Consider the following 23,024-nt stretch of genomic DNA (forward strand, 5'->3'; position numbering starts at 1 on the left):
TGCTTATAAAGTGCACTTTTACCCATGTTTCATCCTTCATGGGACTGTACTCATTATTCATTGTTGCTTCTAATGTACCTGTGAAAGCAGCTCATTTTTTCTGCTCAGAATGAAGTGTGTGGCTGTTTATGATGGTGTGAACATGGAGTCCACATGGAATGAAGTAACAGAGAAGAAAAATGCTTGCCCAACCAGTACAAAATGAGAATGCAACTTCCGTGGCCTTACCAGGATCACCAAAGTCTAGATTTGGAAAATCTGAAGTTTGGGCCAGAGTTGTGACAGTTATTTTGCCACCTTGTATCCAGGATGTGATGTGAATATACTAGCACAAAAATGAGATGAGTAAATAGGACCTGCAGTAGTGAAGATGAAAGGGTGTAATTTGAATGTGCATTGCTAAGTTAAGTCACAGCACCTAATTCTCATGAACTGATGAGGGTTCAGCTCAAATGAGCCAAATATTTTAATGTGGTGCCAAAACACCTTTAAGTTCTGTGATAGGCATTTAGGTACTAAATCCCTTTCAAAATCTGAGGTTTTGGCATAGTTATAATTATTTGGAGAGGCTTCTATTATTATGTGAAAGCGTGACTTGTAGTTGTGTTTTCTTTCCCTTTTTAGAAAGTAATGAACTGAATTCAGCAGATAACTTCTCCAAGCCTAACAGAGCTCAAGACATACTTCTCTTCATGTTTGCTAGAATTTAACAACCAGAAAGTGTTAACAGAGTGAATAATTAAGGAAAGAGTAGTGCTTAAAAGGGTATTAAGTTCTCCATTTCTATGTTACTCTGAAATACATTTGCCTCTTTGTTGAAGAAGTAGTTAAGAATGTGGATTGTATATTGAAGGGATTTTTTATAAGCAGGAAAACCAGCAAAAACCTACTCTAACTGGTCTGTGGTAGTATATTTCCAAGAAACTAGATTAGATATAATTATCTTGGGAGGTTAGGCAACCCTCTTATCCCCATTAGTGTACTTACATAATATATGTTTTAATACCATCTCACAGTAAGGCTACTGGTAAACCATAGGAGATATGCAGATTTGCTTCTCTTTCTCTAAGGCACAGAAGAGATATCACTGTCCCAGGAGATATGGTTTTCTTTCTTGTCCTCTTTTGGATATACTTCGTTATGGGCATTTTTAATTTTCCAACAACATTGGCCTTGGGTGTGTGTTTGTTCTAAAGGAAAGAAAAAGGTGATTGTGAACAACAGAGTGTTTCTCCCTTCCTTGGAAGGGGGCTGTGCCACTGATGATACCTGGTTGATTTGATGGTAGAAATCAGCAGTAGGAGGAGGAAATTCCTATGCTTTTTTTCTGCTTGTGAAGGAAGGGGTACTGCTGTGCAAAACCTGATATACCTGGGAGTGGTACTGAATGTGTAAAGTTCCATGCTAATTGCAAAATTTCTGTATAATGTTACCTTTGTAATGGCATAAATATTGTTACTGATGTAAACATATTAGTAGAAGAGCCCATTAAGTTTTATGATTCAAGAAGCCCCTCCTTAAATCCTATGAATGCAGCTCTTACTAGTTGTTTTAAAAAGGAAAACATTTTCTCCATGCCCCTGTGCATGGAGAAACACAGTCAGAAATGTGTGAACTTCTTGAAATATCTTTCAATGGCTCAGTGGAAGATTTTTCTTCTATTTTTATTTCTCTGTGGTTCAACACTGTCAGTTTTAGTGATCTGACAAACATGAGGGCTTTGCAAGTGCTGTCTCCCTTTGTTTCAGCTTTCTTGCTAGGATATAACCTATTTAGAAGCTTCTGTTTCAGGGTTTTTTTTGTTTGTTTTGTTTGTTTGTTTTTTCCCCTGGGTTTTGGTTTATTTTCATGTTCAAATAATGAATTGAATTTCTTGTATAAAATAAAAGTATAAAAACTAATAACCAACATTGGCATTCAGGTTTTGAATTTCTTTGTTTCTTGTTTGCATTTGAGATTGAATATTTTCCTGTAAGATACACACTTATTGATACGGCCAATGGCCAAAATAGTGATAAAGAGGCTATTAGGATGAATCGTGTTGATCTGATGAGGGCTGACTAATAAAATCAGTTTTGATTTAAAAAGCAGCAACAACAAAATCCACAACAACAACAAAAATAAACAAGCAGTAACAAAAAAAAGCTAGGTTTTCTGTTGACACATTTTGCACTAATTCCACTCCAGCTTTGGACATCTGTTTGAAAAGCAATTATTGGACATGCAGCCCTCTGTGATGGGTAGTTCCAGTAGGTACTTGCTCCTCTTAGAGAAGGTTTTCTCCCCTACTGAGCTCTGTGTGAGCTGAAGTTATTTTGAGCAGTCTGGATTGGCACAAGGTAAATCATTAATATTAATGCCTTTACTTTTGCATTTACAACTTCATGGATCCTTCTGGGGAGCAGTGCTGAAATCCAAGATCTTGATTTTACCATGGTAATCTGAGCTTTGCATTTGTTACAGATTGTGTGTGCTTATTTAGGAGGTAGGCAAAATCTTGCAGAGTTGGACTGAACTTCTAAAACCATCTTGCTTTCTGAACTTCTCTGATAGGTCATAGTATAGACATATCCTAGAGATAGCAACAGCTGTTGGTGGTACTAGAAATTACAGGAGGATTGTTTCACATCACTAACTTTGCCAAAACGGACTGTCCTCTTTAGATGCACAGAACTGTACCAGAGTTAAGCAAAGATGATGTGAGTCAACAAAAATAATCCTCAAAGGGGATTGCATATTTTCTCAGTTTGTCTAATTTCAGTCTAAGGTCTATGGACCTTTTTTTTTTGACAAACTCCTGGATTTTGCATTGAATTCCAAGTTGTGGCTTTATAAAATAACACTTCCTTTTTTACAAACCAGATATCCAGGTATTAGCGGATCAAGTTTTCTGTGTTTGGAGCTATTGCATTCAATGCTTCAGAATTGGGTTTCTGTGTGTATAGTTGCAGCTCTCAGAGGAGCTTCCAAAATAAAACATTTGGTGCACTGCTGCTAAGGTTTTATGTGAAAATTGCTTCCCTTGGTTTCAGTATTTGCTTTGTTTTTAAAACATGTTAAAAAAACATGTTAAAAAAATCAGAAACAGTCTAGGATGTGATCTTAAGGAAATAAATCATTCACCAATGCATCTGTTTTTGAAGGTTTGGAGTTTTATAAAAGGCAGGATGGAGTTAAAAAATATGTTAGGCAATTTAAGAAGTACTTTTGGTAGTTTGATAAGATAATAAGAGTAAGCATAGAATCCCAGAATGGCCTGTGTTGGAAGGGATTGTAGAGATCATCTTGTTCCAACCCCCCTGCCATGGGCAGGGACACCTTCCACTGGACCAGGCTGTTCAGAGCCCCATCCAACCTAGGCTTGACCACCTCCAGGGATGGAGGAGGAGTCCACAACTTCTCTGGGTTACCTGTGCCAATGTCTCACCATCTTTACATGAGAGAATTTCTTCCTAATACCTAATCTAAACCCACTTTTTTCACTCCCCCGTGTCCTGTACTTGAGAATAATCTCTGTAAATCTCTCTCTATCTCTTCTGTAGACCCCCTTCAGGTACTGGAAGGCTGCAGTTCTCTTTGACTTTCGCCATAAAATTTCTGGCGGACTAGGTTTTGAGAAGAGGAGGAAGATATTATGTGAAGGGCTAATATGATCCAAAAAACTTTGAATCACTTTTTGAAGAATTTATTTGCAGCTGTAAGTTTTGCTTTTTGTTTGGATGAATAAGCTATATAGCAGTTGTGATGGTGATAATTTTATCTTTATATTTTTGTCATCTTTAATTCCACCCATTGACATTCATCACTGTATGGAAGCAATGTAGAATTCTCTTGTTGTAAACATAGAGAATATAGAAACACAAATACGTGAAAATTTTACTCTAAATAGTTAAAGTACTATAGTACTTTTACTAAAGTAAAACAGTTTACAGTACTTGCTGTGTCTCTCAGCCAATTGCTTAGCTCTCCCTGTGAGGCCAGTATGGATAGGAACAGCTTTGCAGGTGCACAGGTCAGCTGCACAGCTCACCTACAGTTGTTCCTACATGTATAGGGTTGACTGCATTGGTAGGTTTTCCAGTCTGTACTTGACTTCACCCCTACCTATTACCCATGATGCAATCATCTGTCACACGATCATTTATTGTTGTTTCACAGATCTCTCATTTCAGCCCCAAGTGTTCTTTAATTGGACCGAGTTTTGCACTTAATTTACTTAAGTTACTTAATTTTTATTCATGTCTAATTACTTTCAATTGCACAGTAAAAATCAGGAGATGGTGCCAATGAGTAGGCTGGATTCTGGTTTTAGTGTGCAATTAATATTTCTTTATTAAATTCCAAACACTTTTATCTGTGGGGAGAAGAGTGGAATTGCAAAGATATTAAAAGAGAGCATTCTGTAATATGCTGTGTGTTTTTGGATTAGACATGAAATGATAGGAATTTCTCTTCAAAGCCTAGGCTGATTTGTTAACATCTGCATTTGGAAAACTTATGTGGTATTCAACACTTCATAGCAAATACTGAAAAAGAAGTGCTGAACCTGCAGCACCATTTTTATTTCCTCTAATCAGAAACAAATTGCAGTATAACTGACCTTTGTGCTGTGTTTATTTAGTGATATGTAACTAGGAACTTGGCATCTGAATGCTTTCAGTAGTGAACTGTCTCAAGGGGAGGATTCAATAGTGAACTATCTCAAGTATGAGATTTTTGAAAAGTCACTTTCGCTATGGGATTGGCTTGCTGCTGTTAGCATGCCAAATTTGAAACCAGATTGAAAGTTGTGAGTGTGTTACAGATCCTATTTTCAGCAATCTTCATCTAGTGCTGAGAAAATATGAAATAAATCCTGTATAGAGAGTGATAGTGGAACACCATGGAAGGCATCCACTAAATTGAACACTAAGTGGAAAAGCACACACCTCTACATTTTTGGACAAGTTTTGTTGCTTCCCTCTTCAGTTTAATATTACTCCATTCCTTACAAAATGTTTGGTAACATTTTATCCATCTGTAAACCCTTGAAGTATTGAAGTGGATTTAGAATTTAAGTATTTATAAAAATTTGCCTCCCAGAAGTGAGTATCCTATTGCTAAATGTGCCCGGGAAACAGGGTTCTCTTTAGCCCCAGTTATTTTTTCCTTACTTCAAACTCTTACCTGTCACTGTGCACCAAGAGAAATGTTACATTTTTTTTTCCTTTGTCATTGTACTGTGCCCACCGAGAAGACTTGGTTTCTTCCTTCCTAACATACATGTGGACATAGTCATTACTCTAAGGAAGGACATAGCTTATGCAAAAGGGAGAAATAGGTCTGATTACAAATATATTATTCCTGACCATTCCTCATTCTTTTACATCGAGGCCTGTTGGCAAAGTATTTATTTTCCAGGCCAGATTTCAACTTGTTCTTAATTTCTAATCTAAGTTTGTCCTCACCAAAAATGTGCTTTATTGCAGAATCTCACCTTCCCTCCACTGATTTTGAACTTATAAAAAAATATACCTCAAGGAGCTATATTTCATTACTTTAGGCGTTTAAAACTCAAGTTAAAGGATTTCAAGAGAATGATGGGTAGGTATTGAGTATCAGCTCAAAAGCTTCATGTTTCAAAAAACCAACACTACCGTAAAAAAGAGAGACATTTACAATTAAATGCTTTCTGAATCACAGCTTTAGCTAATAATTTTGTTACGATACTGTCTGAATTATCCCACAAGAAGTGTTGTATTTTAGGTTGTTTGTTGATTTCTGATCTTTCAAGTTTCAGAGACTTTGTGTCAGCAATAGTGTGGCCAGCAGGACCAGGGCAGTGACTGTCCCCCTGTACTTGGCGCTGGTGAGGCCACACCTCAAATCCTGTGTTCAGTTCTGGGCCCCTCGCTAGAGGAAGGACATTGAGGGGCTGGACCATGTCCAGAGAAGGGCAGTGGAGCTGGTGAAGGGTCTGGAGCACAAATTTTGGGAGGAGCGACTGAGGGAGCTGGGGGTGTGTAGTCTGGAGAAAAGGAGACTCAGGGGGGAGCCTGGGAGGAAGCTGCAATGAGGTGAAGGTTGGTCTCCTCTCCCAAGTAACACGTGACAGAACCAGTGGAAATTGCCTCAAGTTGCACCGGGGGAGGTTTAGATTGGAGATGAGGAAAAAATTTCTTTACTGAAAGGCTGATCAAACACTGGAGGAGGCTGCCCAACAGAGGCGCTGAGTCACCCTCCGTGGAGGTATTTAAAGGAGGGATATGTAGATGTGGTGCTTGGGGATCTGATTTAGTGGCAAACTTAACAGTGCTGGGTTAATGGTTGGATTTTATGATCTCAGGGGGTTTTCCAACCTAAATGATTTTATGATTCTGTGATGGTCAAGCAACATCACAACTCATAAGACTGATGGTTCTTCTAATATTTAGAATGCTATGCCTTGTACTGCATGTTTCCTTCCAGTCCTTTTATAAAGACAGGTTTACCATGCATCTGGCAAACTGGACTTGCTGAGTCCTGGGATTATAGCAGGTAGAACATCAAATTACTTGCTCAAAACTGTGATCAGGCAAGAAGTTTAGTGACCCCTTGTGATACAAGTTCCTTTAAATTCTTTAACATACATTACATAAATGCAATTATTTATTTTGTTAAAATTCGTGGTTCTTCAAATGTCATTGAAATGAGGCAGGGAGCTCTCAATTGCCATTATGGTAGACAGGCCAAGTGACTTTTAAAAATCAGCATTATCTATTTTTGATGTTTGAAATAAAGAAGGTGTGCCAATGAGAGGCTATCAAGCTGACCCATTAATGGCTAAAACACTAGTAGAAATGCCAATTTACACAAAATTATGAATGCAGTCCTTTCTCCCTAAAAAGATTGTGATTGAAAATATTTTTTTAAAATGAGCTGAAATTGAGTGTTATGATAGGAGAAGGTGCATTTATGTGGGTGTATTAGTCTGCTTGTGATAAAGTGATGCTCTCAGAAGATTATAATATATGCTATTATTTGATCACTACAAAAAAAATGAAACCATGGCTATATTGTCCTGGAAACTAGTGTTTCTTCAAGTCTTCTGTGGGATTTTTTTAAAAAAAATAGTACAGAACAGTAAACTTTCTTAAAAATTATTGGATATTGCTTGTCTTAAAAAATTATTGATGCTCAAGATTATTCAGATTTGTTACTGTCTTCATTTCTCCTGCTAAACTGAGAAAAATCTTTATAAACTTTACTGTGGGGGGGATTTTTTTCCTTTCTTTCTTTTTTAATTTCTGGAGCAGATGTTTGTCTTCTATGTGAGACATAAATTGTAGGATGTGGTAAAGGTGATGAAGTTTACACTTTTCATTTCCTTCAAAAGTTGCTGTAAAATCACCAGCTGTGTTCCCATGGGTTTATCAGTCAATTGCCCTACTCATGCAATCCTTGAAATTTAGGAAATGACAGATTTCACTGAGTCAGTTCTTGAAACAAATAATTTATTTTTGCTTAATTAGGTGAAATATAATTGTGAAATATGACATGTCTGTTTTTTTCCAAACTCTTAGAAATCCTTAAATAATTAAGCCCATATGTTCCTTACTCTGTGCAAAACTGTTAAGATAGAACAAAGACAGTTAAAAATTTAGGGGTGTGGTGCAACTAGATAGCTGAGCAAGATACATAATGTTAAGGGTTTCCACCAAGTTTTCCACCTAGAATTAGGGATTAACAGGATTTGAAAGCCACAAAACCTTAATTTTTTTTACTGGTGAAGGAAGGATTCTTGACAGCTTGGGTCAGATCTTCTAATGGCACATTGTACATTAGCAAGGCTGCTGGCACATAGAACTCCAGGTCTGTCAGCCCTCTTAAGATCTATAAATTATATACAGCACTGCCTTAGCCTCTGGTTATGGTAGGATTGGAAAGATAGGAATGTTATTGTGAGGCAGGTTTTATTCTCCTTCCTTGCAATATAAAATACCATGTGTTGCAGAGGTGAAAAACAAAGCCACATATCTATGAAAGACCTCACAAATTAAGTTTATGGATGTCACAAGTTTAAAGTGAGTGCTTAACATTAATGAAAAAGTCATAAAAGAATAAATGTCAGTATATTTTTTCCAGTAAAAGAGCCAAAGAGGGAGAATACTTCAGGGAGGAAATTTTCCTTCCTAATTCTCATTCTATCCAGTCCCAGTAAAGGTTGCTGATAGCATAAATCCTGAAGAAGTAATTATTAGGAGCATTTTCTCTTAAAAGGTGTACAGGTAGGCACCTGTATTTCATGAGAATCAGAACAATAAGAGAAGCTTAATTCTGAGCTGTCAACTAAATGATTTCTATGAAGATTTAAAACTAAGGTATGCTAACTTAGACAGGAAGCAATCAGTTTTTCATTGGAATAAGAACACAGATACAGGAATGCTTGAGCATCCTTTTGCAAAATCTTCTGGTGCTTCAGGTTTCAGATATGTTTTGCTCACGTGCAGTGTGGCCCCAGCTGTCTTCACATCTTCTTGCTGTGGTTTTGCTAACAAGCCTTCACAGGCTGTGGCTCCTGAGAAGGGCAGTGCTCCTGTGGCTTTTCAGAAGCCAGCTTGTGGGTGGTGTTAGTTAATAACCACTTCACACCTGAACTGCTTCCAGGCCTTGGACCTATGTCTGCAGTCCTATCATGCATCAGCAAAGTAGGTGTTTGGAGCCAGGCTGTCTTTGTCACCAACTCTGTGACTGTGTCAGAGGCACAAGTAATTTGTAACCTGTATGCTGAGGGACATGTGGGTAAAGGAGACTTTTCTGACTGTTAATTAATGCCATACTAAAACCTGTGAGGAAATCAAAATTCATCTTTTGAAGAAGGACCTGGACAATGTAGTAAACATGGTTTCATGTAGTGGGGTTTTTTCTGCTCTCTGTGATTTTTTTCCACTTTGAGTATGAAGTAATGCAAGGAAAAGCAGCATGTGATAACAATGAAGTTATGGTGCATGTATAATAATCTGTTACAATTTTGATCTTTTTCTCTACTTGTTATTTGCTTTGTCAGCCTCAGCAACTTTCCTCAAGCAAGAATTCCTAATGCTTAAAACAGGAAAACCCTAGTGTAAAACCTTGCACATCTCTTCACAACAGAAATACTTCATATAGTCCTGTTTGAGCCTATTGTTGCTCAACAGACACACAGTTTTGTCTGACACAGAACTTTGCATAATGCCTGTGATTACTTACTTAAATATCTTTTTCAGGAAGGTATGACCTAAAGTTCTTTGAGAGTCCAGGTAAATAGTAATTTCTATTCCTTGCTCATTATACTGTTGACTTTCCACCAAGAACTGGAAGGGATCAAAGAAGCAAGATTTACCTTATTAGTATTCTGCCCATAGTTTCCTATTACCTTATGGTTATCTGTTTCATTTTAGATTAGCTCATTCAGAAGGTGCCTGGCTTAATTATTCTGAAGACCATTAATGCTGTTTTTTTTAAAGGTAGTGACAGCACGAATTGCTTAGGCAACCTTCACTTCTTGTGTGAAGCCAAAGAGTCAAGGCTAGGTTTCATCTCTGTGTGAGTTCTAGCTGATCAAAACCCTATGATGCAATAGGCCAGAATAAATTAAAATTTATTTGTAGCTTCTGTTCATTGTGAATATAGTTATGCCTCACTATTAGTAAGCAGTACTGTTAAGCAAAACTATTTCAAATGTTCAAAGTGAAACCAATCTTTTGTTAATCTGAGATTCCCCATTATAAAACAGACAGTAAGCAGAGTTTATTGGTGCCTTAATATCAATAAACCTGTGAAAAACTAGATTTTGCAACATAAATATTTAGATATACTGTATCTTCAGATCTGTGACAGCAATAGGTCTGTGTTGACTCATTATGCAATATTTTTATCATAATTATTTTGTTGGAATTATGTTCCAACAGCAGTTCTTGATGTGAGGTGTCGGAAGTGTTTGGACAAAACTCTCAGGCACCTGGTGTGAGTTGGGGTTGTTCCTGTCCAGGGCTGGAGCTGAACTCAATGATCCTTGTGGGTCCCTTCCATCTCAGCAGGTTCTGTGATATGATCAGTGCAAAATCTACTGGACAGGTTTTTAGTGATAACAATGTATTACTGCTGTAAGTAACTCAGAAATGTCTAAAAGACCCTAATTGATTTCTCTCCAAGAGCTACTATTTTTAGCTAAACAGTCACAAACTAGAAGAATGGAGACGTGGCAAAAAAAAGCCAGTGGGGCACAGTTGCTGGGAATAAGGGTCTAGTATCTTGCTTGTCACCTAGCAGGCAGTCTAGGTTTGGTTTTAGCAATCTTTAAATATGAAAAGTGTGCATTCTGGTACTCCAGCATGGGAGCACTTCAGTGGCAAATGAAAAGGAGAGTGTAATTTTCACATGTTTGATACCATGCCTCTTCATAGCTGTACTGAGCTTACATGAAGCAAAATGTATTTTAATTCCCAGTATTGTTTCTGTTCCAGGACTTCTTTGTTACTGTTGTAAATTTAAGTACTGTAGGGTTCTTTCTGTAAAACTGTATGGAAATCCTTCTGTAGTTAAACTTCTACTCTGCTGAAAACCAGTTTTGATCTGGTACCTTCATTCTATACTGCAGTCATGGGCTTTTACTTGCTGGGAAAAAGAACTTTTTGGGATGAAATTTTACATAGATGATAACAGAAAGATGTGTTTCTTTCTGGCTTATGATAGAACTTATGTTTAAATGTCATTTTTAAAGAGAAGCAAAAAATTGAAACTATATGTTTTACTTTATATTATGATCTTAGACATCAGGTGGAGGTACATTTTTTGTGAAAATATATTCTTTGTTACAATGCAGGAAACGTAAGGCATTAAAAATGAATAATGTTTGTATTAACAACAACTGATAATTCTCTATGCAAACTGGAGTCCCATGGGTTGCCAGTAAAGACTTAAGTAAATGCTTGTTCAGGGAATTAATGTATTTTGTGTCTGAGAATAGCCTGCCCCACCCTGACCATGGCATATTGTAGCGTCTTGCGCTGGCACAGAGAAATGGATTGTCATTGTAAACCTGCCAGTGCCTCTCCTGTGATGGTCTGGGGACATCCTGATGCTTCAAAATGTGACATAGCTTCAGCATGGACATGAGATGAACAAGACTGTCCTTCACCAATTGCATGTTGGGCTCTAAGATTCCTGAGGTGCTTTATTGCATGCTCAGTGCATGTTTCATTTTTCCAGATTTCACATCACTGATGAGTGTGTCCGACCCCACTGTTTGAGTATCTTGTTTGCACTTTTCTATTTATCTTTTGCTTCTTCCCACCGACTTCTACCCAATTATCAGGGGCCTGACCTGGATTTGTCATAGCCCAGATATTGCCTAAGCTGAGAGGGAGGTTGGGCTCTTCCTTTTGTGCTTGGAGACTCTTAAAATAAGTACTTCAATAGCAACAACAATAGTCTGTATATAATAATTTTCACCAGTACATTTCTTTTCCCCTTAAGAACTTCTTGAAATGCTCCCTGGTTTGTGGGTGGCTGGCCTGCAGTTAAATACAGTTTTTACTTTAAAAGTCAGTTTTTCTCTGCTTAGCTTTCTAATTAAGTGTTAAAGTTGAATGTAGGCCACCTACCTGTGTGTGCTTTTGCATTCATCTCGGTTTTCAATTATTTTGTGTTTCCTGGAGCATGCTTATTTTCTGTGGAGCTATATATAGAGAAAAGGCCCTTAATAAAATCTTATCCATTGAGTTAGTGCTTGCTAAGTGTCTGTTCTCAATCTCAAGAGCATGGATTGGCTTTGGCAACTCCAGCTAGCTTGTTGAGCTTTGTAGCATGGCATCTCTTTCAAAATTGTACAAACAAGTCCTGTGATAATGTAGTGAAAATTATTAGTTCAAGATGTATGATTTTGTAGATGTGTTTTTCTAAATGCTTAATTAATTTTATAAGTGTGTTGGTTATATTATCTTGCTAGAATTTTATTGGTGGAATTTTTATTTATTAACTCTTTCAAAAAATATTTCTAGTTGACTTATTTTTCTGAAGATGATAAAAAACCAAGCACTAGAATGGAAGGCTACTTGCTTGTTTGCTTAAAATGAGAAAGATTCATGTAAAAACACTGTGATTAGAGATATACATATATATGAAAATGAATGGTATAACAGAGAGCTAAGTGTCAAAATATTACAAACCTTAATAGAACCTTAAAGAAATAAATAACTGAATTCAGTGAAAAACATCTAAATTTCTAAATGAATAAAATTTGAAATTCAAAGAACTGAGAAGCCAAATAAAGAAGGTATAGTCTATCTTATCTAAACCTACCCTCCTTCAGCTTAAGGCCATTACTGTTTGTTGTATCAGTAAATGACCTTTTAAAAAGTTCCTTTCCAGCTCTCTTGTAGGCTCCCATTAGGTTCTGGAAGTTTGCTCCAAGATCTTCTTTGAGGCTTCTCCAGGCTGAGCTGCCCCAGCTCTCTGAGCCTGTCTTCATGGGAGAGGTGCTCCAGCCCTGTGATCACCTGAGCTTGTTCTAACAGGGGCACATCTTTCCTGTCTTGGAGGCTCCCGAGCTGGGTGCAGCGCTCCTGCTGGGTATCACAAGGGCAGGGCAGAGGGGCAGAATCCCCTCCCTTGGCCTGCTGGCCATGCTGATCCAGATACAGCCCAGGATGTGGTTGCTTTCTGTGCTGCCAGTGCATTTTACCAGGTCGTGTTGAACTTTTTGTCCACCAGTATCCCCAAGTCCTTTTCTCTAGGGCTTCTCTCGATCCATTCTCCGCTCAGCCTTTGTTTTTGCTTGGGATTGTCCCAACACAGGTGCAGGACCTTGCACTTGGCCTTGTTGAATGTGAGGTTCACATAGGCCCACCTCAAGCCTGACAAGGTCCCTCTGGATGGCATCTCTTCCCTCCAGCGTGTTGCCAGAACTACACTTCTTGGTGGTGTTGTCAAACTTGCTGAGGTTGCCCTCAATCCCAGTGTCCATGTCTGGGCTGTGTGTTGCAATTGCACTGTCATCACTGCTGTAAGGTATCTTAGGAAAGCTAAGGCTTGTCTCTGTTCTACCCCTGCTGTAGAAGGACAAATAATTGGAAGCTGTCATGAGGGCAAGGCTCATGGCTTAGCCATGGAGCTGCTCTTCAGTGCAGCAGCTGAACAGATTTTGGAACAGGGCCTTTGCATGGGACTGCATGAACAGCTGCTGCACAGCTGTGCCAGGCCACGCTGCGCACCTGCATGGGCATCTCTGTGCCGTGCTGTGCTGCATACTCCTGTCTCAGTGTCAGCAGCAGGGTTCAGTGCAGCCTAGTAGAAAGCAGAGTGAGTGATAGCAAAGTCGGGGGAGGGCTCTCAGGAGTAGAGATCAAACCTTCAGGATGAGACTCGGCTGCCTGAGCTGCTGCACCACAGCCACGCCAGAGTTAGAAATCTTAGTGTTTACCCAGTCACTAAAGGGAGCCAGGGAGCAATGCTGTGTTTTGTTTTCTGCTGTACACTCAAGATTTCAGTTTTGTAACTTTGTATTTTGTCAGTAATCTTGCCAATGTCATCTTCCTTTGGGGTTCTTTGGAAAGACTTGAGAGAGGGTGGATACTTACAATGTGCTTAGAGAAACTGATGTTGTGTCTAGTTTTACACTTTAATTAGCAACCACAACAAATACCACATCTTTAATATTTTAAAAATTGTTTGTGAGGAATGGCATATTATAACTGTGACATGCATATGGGCTGTGTGAATCTTAGCTTGCTGACAGCTGTGTGAGTTGTGGTTTTAACTGCATGCACTGCATTGCTTTCATCTCACAGAGAAGCTCCCCTTAATTTTCTCTATGGAAAATAATTAGTAAACCATTATGGTCTGGCATTGTAATAAATTAGGTTTAGGCTTAATTTGAAACTATTGGAAGACACTTTAAGAATCCCACTAATATAAGTTTAGAGGGCCATACTGATATTCATCCAATCTTCTTGCACCTTCCAGATTTATTATCTATTCAGCAAAATTTTCTTGTGTATTTCCCAACTTCAAACATAAAAACTAGAAGGACTAGATAATCTTTCAACTTTTTTTTTCCTGGCTCAATTTCTCAGTTTGACAGCAAACAGAGCAACAAGAATAATTGCTTACAATAATTATGCCACCATTATTATTGTCTAATGAGAACCCCATTAAAAAAATTTCAGCTATTTGAGTCAGACTTTTGTTCCCATGCATTCACTTCTAAGTCCTTCTTTTGTAATTTGTTTTCTGGAAATTTTGGTCAAAAATTATCAAAGTAATATTATTCAAATGTTTATTCACATAATTATTAACTTTTAGGTTAATGTAATCTTTACTTATGTAAGGGACTAGTTATTTAAGCTGTTACCACTAACTGCAGTATTAGGCCAGTAGGCCAGTAATTATTTATAACTTAAATCCGTTTATCCTGAAGAAACCCTGAAAAGGCCATCTGTCATGGCTTTCTACTAGCAGAGGTCAGATCATAAGTCATGATCACGATATCTACTAGAAGAGAGTGGCATATTTCAGTTAGTTTAGGGGTGAACAACTCGTTTAATGGGCTCATTTAATCTTTATTAAAAAGGATTCCAAATCTTCTCCTTTGGTAAATGTGTCACAAGTTTTCCTGACACATTTGGCTCTTCTGTCAGCTCGTTAGGGGGTATACCCTTGATGACAACAAAAGTCTTCAAAATATTTAGCAGAATATTCTTGATTATAATGCATACAATTTAACTTCAGTAAATGTTCTAAATACCTTCCATCAGAATATCAATTTTTACCTTCTAACTAATTACAATTCAGGTCTTTAGTTTTTAGAAGAAAATAGCTGCATTTCAGTTTCCAGAGGTGACCCTGAATTTTCTACCAACTAGCCCTCAGATTAACTATTTCATCATTGATCAGTCAGAGAATATCTCCAGGTTTGTATTGGTGGATATGACTGCAATTCTCACTAATCACAGAATGGTTTGTGTTGGAAAGGCCCTTAAAGATCCAACCCAACTCCCATGGGCAGGAACCCCTTCACTAGACTAGGTTGTTCAGAGCCCCTGGCCTTCAGCACTTCCAGATATCTGCAGCTTATCTGGGAAACCTGTTCCAGTGCCTCACCACCCTCACAATGAAGAGTTCCTCTTAATATCTAATTTAAACCTACTCTCCTTGAGTTTGAAGATATTCCCCCTTGTCCTGTAACTATAAATGCTTGTAAAAAAGCCCTCTCCATTTTTCCTGTCTCCCTTCAGATACTGGAAGGCTGTCACCCTTACCAGGAGTAAATTTCTTGCAAACACTGATTATTAACAATGGCAACCAGAAACCAATTCAACAATTAGGTTTTATAAAATTGTATACTAGAATATGAGAGTAAACGATTAATGCTAATGATGGCTGAAGTTACCCTAAAAGAGGGGTTGAAAACAATCTGAAGTGAGGTAAGAAAAATTGAGGAGACCTGCAAAGATAAAGGTGCAGTGGCCTGTCCTGCCCTGGAGTTGTTACAGATTGTGTTACCAAGAGCAGTGATACCTAAGCAAGAGGATAAGCCCTTCTTCCCAGCAGTGATAACCACTGTCTAGTGTGGGTTCTGTATGACTGACCTCTCACAGGAGCACTGTCTGGACTGCTCACAAGCAAGAGCTTTCTATGTTTAAGAAGATTGTTTATAGCTGCCGAGAACTTTATATTTGACAGAAAAATTTCTGTTAAAAATGCTTCTCTGACAAAGGGGAGATACTTCTCTTGGACCAAGCATGGTCTTAAGCACATTTTGGTGTGTATACTTCTGGTATTGCAATGAAATCTGATTTTCTCTTTGTTCTTAAATGTTAACTTAAATTCAGTATTAATGATCTGTCCTTTGATACAGTAGTGTTTAATGGTTAAATGATGTCTTTCAGGTATTTAACCTTTATTGGGCTTTAAAAAAAAAAGTTACTTCTCTGTCTTCTTATCATACTTCATTAGTGAGCTCTGCCTGATGCAAAGTGGATTTGATTTTGCAGCATAAATATACCCTTCTTCTTCTGTAAATAAATCACATAAGAATGGTAAGAAACCTTGAGAAATAACTTAATTTTTCATAAGCAGGACAAAGTCCATTAAGGACTTACTGTAACTTCTTATGCCCTGTTCATTTGCATAATTGCATGCATAACTTCATGAGGTGGTTAATGCTTTAGCTTCATGTGTATTTTTGCATTTTAACATTTTCTGCTCTTTCTGTATCTTCCCTGAAGAGTTTTCATCTGCCAAGTGCTGGGTATGGTTTATCAGGTGTATTTACCAGTCATGTCTTCATTGTTGATTGAAGCTTTGATTTAAGCTGCTTGGCAGTCATATATGGCTAAATATATGCAAACTCACAAAGCAAAAAACATGTACTTTGTTCTTGTTCTCAACTCCATGTTTGTATCAAGGCTGTTGTCCTTCCTACTTGGGAGTCTGATGCATTGGAAATTTACATGGAGAGGTCCTGAGGGAGGGGTTAGGCACCCTTTCACTGCTCACCTGTAGCAGTAGCACATGCAGTTGCATTGCTTTTTGAAGGTCTGAGGAAAATTCAGCAGAGATGTTGAACCTTGGATGAGCAAAGCATTCCCTTGAAGAGTAGCTGTGATAGTGACAGCAAAGTCATACTTGAGGATGGAATAGAGGTTGCTTATGAAAGTAGTTCAAAAACTGCATCAGCAAATACAGATGTTTATGCAGTATCTAAATGTATAAAAGTTGGGGATTTCTTAAACATTAAATCGGTTGCCATAAATGTACATTTCTCAACATTTTCTTCTTGAAGTCTTCACAAATGCAAAACGGCATAATTATAATGCAAAAAAATTTACCATGGGGAAAAAACCCTATTGGTGTTTTTCTAAAGAGCCTTGAGTGATTTAAAATTGCTTTCTGCTTTATAAAAGAGATACTCTTCCTTGTGCGGGAAAAAAAGGAGTATGACTATGAAGGCAAACATACCCACAAATTTTAAATTGTTAGTAGTCCAAAAGACTGTTTTCTTTGAAAACATTTAGAGCTTTCTTGTCATGCTTTGGACATAGTAGTTATGGAGTGGTTAAACAAAGCAATATTAGCTGCAATAATTTTTGTACCAGTCATCTTAAATTTATTTATTTTCAGTGATTGAATTGTTGGAATCAATAAGTGAAATATGCATCCTTAGTTGTGACAAAAGAGAATCAAAGTCTTAAAGGACTAAGGACAACTTAAAATACATATTAGCAGTATAAGAGAAAAGAACAAATCAACAAAGGCTGAATTTAGTAAGAAATAATTGTATGGCTAATTATGGTACAGGACCATCAAAGTAATTTCTTTAAAAAAATTGATTAGATAATATAGGTATTAATTTAAGCATATGCTGTATTTGGCAGTTTGCAAACTTAAACTATAAGTTCTGGAAAACTTGGTTATAAGATAATGTCAAATACTCTAGAGAGGGTCTCTGATTCTGCAGTGATGTTTTGAGAGAGCTGCATAGCTAAGTTAAATGACAGCTCTATTTTGTCTTTACAGGTAGGGAAAGGTAGATGTGCATAATTGGGTTTAGTGTTCCAGTAGTGCCCTAGAAGCACTTGTGAAAACAGTCATTAATAAACATGACATGTTTGGATTTAGAATCTTGCATGCACTTAATGCAGAGGTGTCTGATTGTGTATATCCAGTAGCTATTCAAGAAAGCTGGTACCATTATAGTCTTGATTGGTGCCATCATTCTAGGTGTCAGCTTAATGATTCTTGTGCATGTGTGCTTGTTTTCTGTTGGTCTGTGCATTGTTTTTAATGAGGCTAGAACATTAAGTATTTTATTAGGTATTATGCAGGTACTTTATTTAGTTGGGTGCTGCAGGTATCAGTCAGGAAAATAAGACTTCTCTAGCTTGATGGCCTTTCATGCTATTTTAATTCAATGCTGGACTCAAAACATTAGTCCTCTGTTTGGAGGGGCAGAAGGTCCTCAGCACTTATGATTATATAAATTTTTACAGCTGATGATCACATTTGTATGTGGAAAGTAATTTTTTCCCCCCTGAATTAAAAGAACCACTGATGAATCAGCACAGCACTGAGTTATTACACCAAAGCACTGAAATGAAAAACGGTACTTTTACAGCTGTTGACACAATCACATATATTCTAATATGATTTATTTATTTTTTTAATATAGAAGTAATTTTAAAACCTGAGGTTGAGCTTCTTGTTTGTAGAAAGTTTTAGCGTCGTTATGTTGTTATGCTATGGCTACACTGAATTGTCCCTGTGAAACACAGCAGTCATACCGTAATAACTGGCTGGTTAAGAAAAGCCAATGGCTTACTTGTGACACAGAAACTGTCAGAGATTTCTATTGCATCCAGCCCTTCAATTAATGGTTTTATCCAAATTAGAATAATTGATTAGAAGTCACAGCTCGGTAAGACTCAGACAAGAGATACATAATGAATAACAGTGACTGTATTTATCTTAGCGGAGCTCAGCAGTCAAGGCTGTTTGTATTTCAGTATTCCTGTAGCTCTGCTCCTGGAATATTTTGATGGTCTGCCAAATCATGCAGCTGGACAAATACCATCACTTTGATTACTGTTGGGAATCTTTGAACACAGAGAACAAAACTTAGCTTAGATAAAGAACAGTGTGTTTTGTGCTCAATTTCCTGCTGTTCTGTGATAGCGGTTAGATTCTGGTAAGGACTGAAAATCATAACTTTTGTTACCTGAATCTGACTGTGCTCCTGAATTAAGCATGTAATTTCTTTTCTCTTGCTAGATTTGTGACTTTTTTAGCAATATTATGCTTTTATTTCAAACAAGCGGCTAATTTTAATACCTCATCCTTAACCTCCCTGTTTTTTCTTAGCATTGATATTGTACAAGATGAACAATAATTGTGTGTCCCTTTGCTTGGCTAACTTAAAAGTAAAAATTTTCTCACCTTAAAAATATGAATAAAGTAATTCTTCTATTTTTTAACAAATCTAGAGATGATGAAGTAAGATTGTTTTTGGGAAATTTATTTGTGGTGGTTCTTCTGGTGTATGAGCAAGAGCAAAATCCTTCTTTCAGTTATGATCTGGACAGTGTTGGTCATTTGGATTGCTCAGGCCAAAAAAAAGAAGAATTGCGAATCTTCCAAAGGGTTCTGGACACCAAAGAGACCAGAATAGGAGTGTACCTACATTCAAATGATTTCTTGTGTTCATGGATACAGGCAGTATAAAAAGGATTGATTGATCTCTTACTGAGCATGATTTTGTATCCATATTAAGATTTCAAGGGACCAAAAAATTGAAAAAAAATTAGTTAATCTGTTGTCTCACTCACCTAATCATCTCCAGTGCAATAAAGCTAAGGCTAATTTCCACTTATTCCTTTCAGTTCCACGAGGTTATGTGGGGAATTCGGCTTTGTGCATTTCATACTTGGAAAACTATATATTAATGGTTAAGTGTGGAAATGGTAGAGCTGTCATTATTCAGAAAGGGGTTGTAGTCTGTCAGACTCAGAACCTGGAAAGATAAAATCTGCTGTAAATACTTGCATAATTTGTGTCCTGCATGGAGATGTATTGCAGAAAAAATAAACTTAAGTTACAAGTGCATAATATTCAGTGATGCTGCATAGTGCCATGGGAGGTCTTCAGCATTATTGTATTTTTTTCCATTATTTTCCAGTTTTATTCAGTCTAGTGCTACCTTTATTTGGAGTATTAGGCACTCAGTCTGGTAGGTTAATCTTCCTGTTTATTATGTTTCATGATTCAGAAATAACAGAATAACACATTTTAAATTACAATATGTTATCAACAACCAGATTAGAAATTGCTTCAGATGTTTAGAATAAAATTTTTCTAAGTTGTTTTTTGTAATTAATTAGCGAAGTTTTGCACTGATTACCTCCATTGCCAACTTCGCTTGGGAAGAAACAGACTGTGAGATTTTAAACATACTTATGAAGGTTTCTTACACTTAATAGCATGCTGTACTAGTGCTGCATTTCCAGAATGTGGTCATGTTACTTACAAGGTATTTTGTTATTGTTTCAAAATAGAAGTAAATTCAGAGGCAATTTGTAGTTGGCACAGAGCATTTATTTCTGGTGTGCCTGCATTAGTTTTTGCTATTTACAACACATCCTAGCATAGCACTTCAAGATGAGCCAGGTATTCTGGAGTGTCTGGGTACATACAGGTTTGTGTGTTTTCACACCGTTTATTTGTATCTAGTATCTGCTGCTGATTTAGGGCTATTTCTCCTTATTTCGTTGAATGTGGGGGTTTGTATCCAAATGCTATATAAATTTTGGAATGGTGCTAGTCTCAGAGGTATTCTGTAATAAAATCCCTTTAAAATAACACTTTTAAAATTAAAGTTAAAACTTGAGGAAGATTTAACATGGAGAGAAGGCATTGTAGTTGCTGGCACTAAAATAGTATTAATGCATGTAAGGTGCACTGAAAATGCATGACTCTTTTCTAACCTTTATGGTTTAACACTTTGGAATAATTTAGAAAAACATGTTCTTTTAAAAATATGTTTTATTAGCTTGTTCAGATGTAACTTAAAAAGCTGTTTTTAAAGGCATGCATCCAGAGACATGCACACAATGAATTCAAAGTGTCAATGTTTCAGGGAATCTAAATTATTTTCAGAATTTCAGAAATTGAGAAGGGATAAGTGGAAGGAGAAAATGTTGGGCTGGTGCCAAGCGATAGCTCGTAACCCTCACAGACTTCCAAACAGCACAAGAACACCCGAGGTCTCAGGTGATGCTTCACATAACTCTACTTTGGTGAGTGAAAAGTTGCATTTCGTGACAGTGGCATGCTCAGAACTTGAGAGGTGTTAAATTTATTTTTAAAATTGTACTGTTTGCCATTGCTTGCATTTCCTCCATGTGTGAAACCCTTTGATATAACATGTTTGCTCTTTCAGTTTGCTTTTTTTTTGTCTCTTATGTAATGCATGGTTCGTTGTGACTTGCATGCTGTGTCTATAAAACAGTATTAAAGTTTTGTGAATGAAGTATTTAAGCAGGAGATGACCGAATATGGGTCACTTACATTCTTTGTGATCCTAGTCAGTGCAATGGCATTTGGTCTCTGATGAATACAGCTGGACATTATCTAAAGGCACCTCATTTACTCTTTGTTCCTGCCTGTAACAGGAACAAAGTATCGTGTGTCTAAACTCGTGTCAGACAGCTGGATTTTAAAATTATCTTTATATATTAAACAGGCTGTTGCAAGAGATGGTTGAGTTTCTGCATGCAAAGCTATTGATAGTAGATGTTCAGGCAATGTAAAGTTGACAGTTTACATGGTGGAGTTAAAATGTAGCATGTGAAACTGAATAAAGTTACTCATTGATAAGAATTTTAATCCTGCAGTTTTTGTTCATTGAAATAAAGCCACTTACATCAGTAGACTTGGCCAGGTGAGTAAGAACTGGTATTTGTATGTAAAGGCTTCCAACTGCCCTGTCTCTAAGAGCAAAAATTGTCTACTTGTCTGCTTGTTTTAATTCAACTGACATTTTCAGGCTACAGCAAGACTGAATATTTGAAACATATCCAATTCAATATGCCTGCTCCAATTTCATTAATGAGTGGTAAATAAGCACTATATTTCCCTATCCTAAGAAACAGGAGTGATCAGGAAATACTGCCCTGCAGTTCTTGAAACATGGACAGGATGACATCTAAGCTAAAAGGTGAATAATTGTTCCTAACCACTGAAGAAATGTGGTACTCCAAATGAAGAGACAGTGGTCTGCTTGAAATCTGTTGAAGTTTTGGTGAAATAAAGCCCCTAATTAATGTGGCAAAATTATTGTGTTCAGTGGTAAATTATATAGAACGTAAGTTTCCGCTATAGAAGAGAACACAAAAAGACAGCAGTAAAAGCTGCAAAATTTATAGTTTTATGTATATATTGTAGAATATTATTATAGCTCACTTTCCTCTGGAATATTTCAGAGAAATAAAAGGAAATTAAAAATCAATGATTCTATGAAAAAAGATGCCAAGTATATTATCCCCACATTTAATTACTATTGCTATTTTATTTTTAAATTTTATTCAATTGCTTTTACTATTTAGCTATTAATAGTAACAGGAGGTAGCTATTACAGAATTGGGATATGTGGAAATTTGCATACTTTGATTTCTGCTTGACTGCTATTCAACATTTAATTTGTTTTGATATTCATGAGATAAGCATTCCAATCTACCAGATGGGGTTTAGAAATGATGAACTGGAAATACAGTTCAGAACTGGTGAATCCATAGACTTAGCATCTTTTAACCCTATTAATATTAAAACTTGTTCAAAAATAAGCTTGCATGTCGACTAAAGTGTGTGAGAAAGCCAGAAAAATAAATTACTGGGGACAATACTGTGTGTCATTTAATATCATGATTGGCTGTAGAACAATAATCTTCACAACAGGAAATAAAACAGTAATGTCTCTTGAAGCCTGTCAAGCTTTCCTTTTCATTTTCTTTGCTTCCCACACTCTTAACCATGACTTTTTCTATCCCTCACGTCTGAAGAAAATTATATTCAGTATAAGCTTTTGCTGGCAATATCTTTCCAACTTGCAGGATGTTGACTGAAAATCCTTTTTTCACTTGTGAACACTTTTAATCTGAAATTTTGTTTGAGATCAATTTTGATTTTGCTTAGTAGTCATTACCTTTTCAATATTGAAAAATTTTCTGGATGGTCTTGAGTTAAGATGCAGAGTTTAGCACTAGAAACTGAAAAATAATGAAACAGCAGAAAATAAAGAATATAGCGAATTTTTCTAAGTGTACAAAGCCACTTCCAATGAGCTATTCTAGCCCCTTCTTTCTGAATGAAACTTCATTTTTCAGTGCATTGCAGCTCCTCTGTGGACCTGATTCCCTCAGTATGGGTTTATTTGGTGAGTCTTGTGCCCATGTGAATCTGTGTCATGAAGACCCAGCTCTTTGCTTCCTTATTCTGTAGGTGACAAGTCTGGGTTTGGAAGGAAGCAAAGTGGA

General features: G+C 37.1%; 1 protein-coding gene across 4 annotated transcripts in view; it reads left to right on the forward strand.

Annotated features, from left to right (window-relative positions):
* MARCHF1 (membrane associated ring-CH-type finger 1) overlaps window positions 1-23,024 on the forward strand; it is a 220,953-nt gene that overhangs the window by 114,224 nt on the left and 83,705 nt on the right. For all 4 annotated transcript variants that reach the window (XM_031065313.1, XM_031065220.1, XM_031065267.1 and 1 more), the window contains one exon: window positions 20,650-20,789. In XM_031065313.1, coding sequence (XP_030921173.1) covers window positions 20,688-20,789 — 102 coding nt within the window. In that variant the 5' untranslated portion in view covers window positions 20,650-20,687. The remainder of the gene's footprint in view (window positions 1-20,649; window positions 20,790-23,024) is intronic.

The sequence above is a fragment of the Geospiza fortis genome, unplaced genomic scaffold (genome assembly GCF_000277835.1).
Source record: "Geospiza fortis unplaced genomic scaffold, GeoFor_1.0 scaffold40, whole genome shotgun sequence".
Classification (NCBI taxonomy): Eukaryota; Metazoa; Chordata; class Aves; order Passeriformes; family Thraupidae; genus Geospiza; species Geospiza fortis.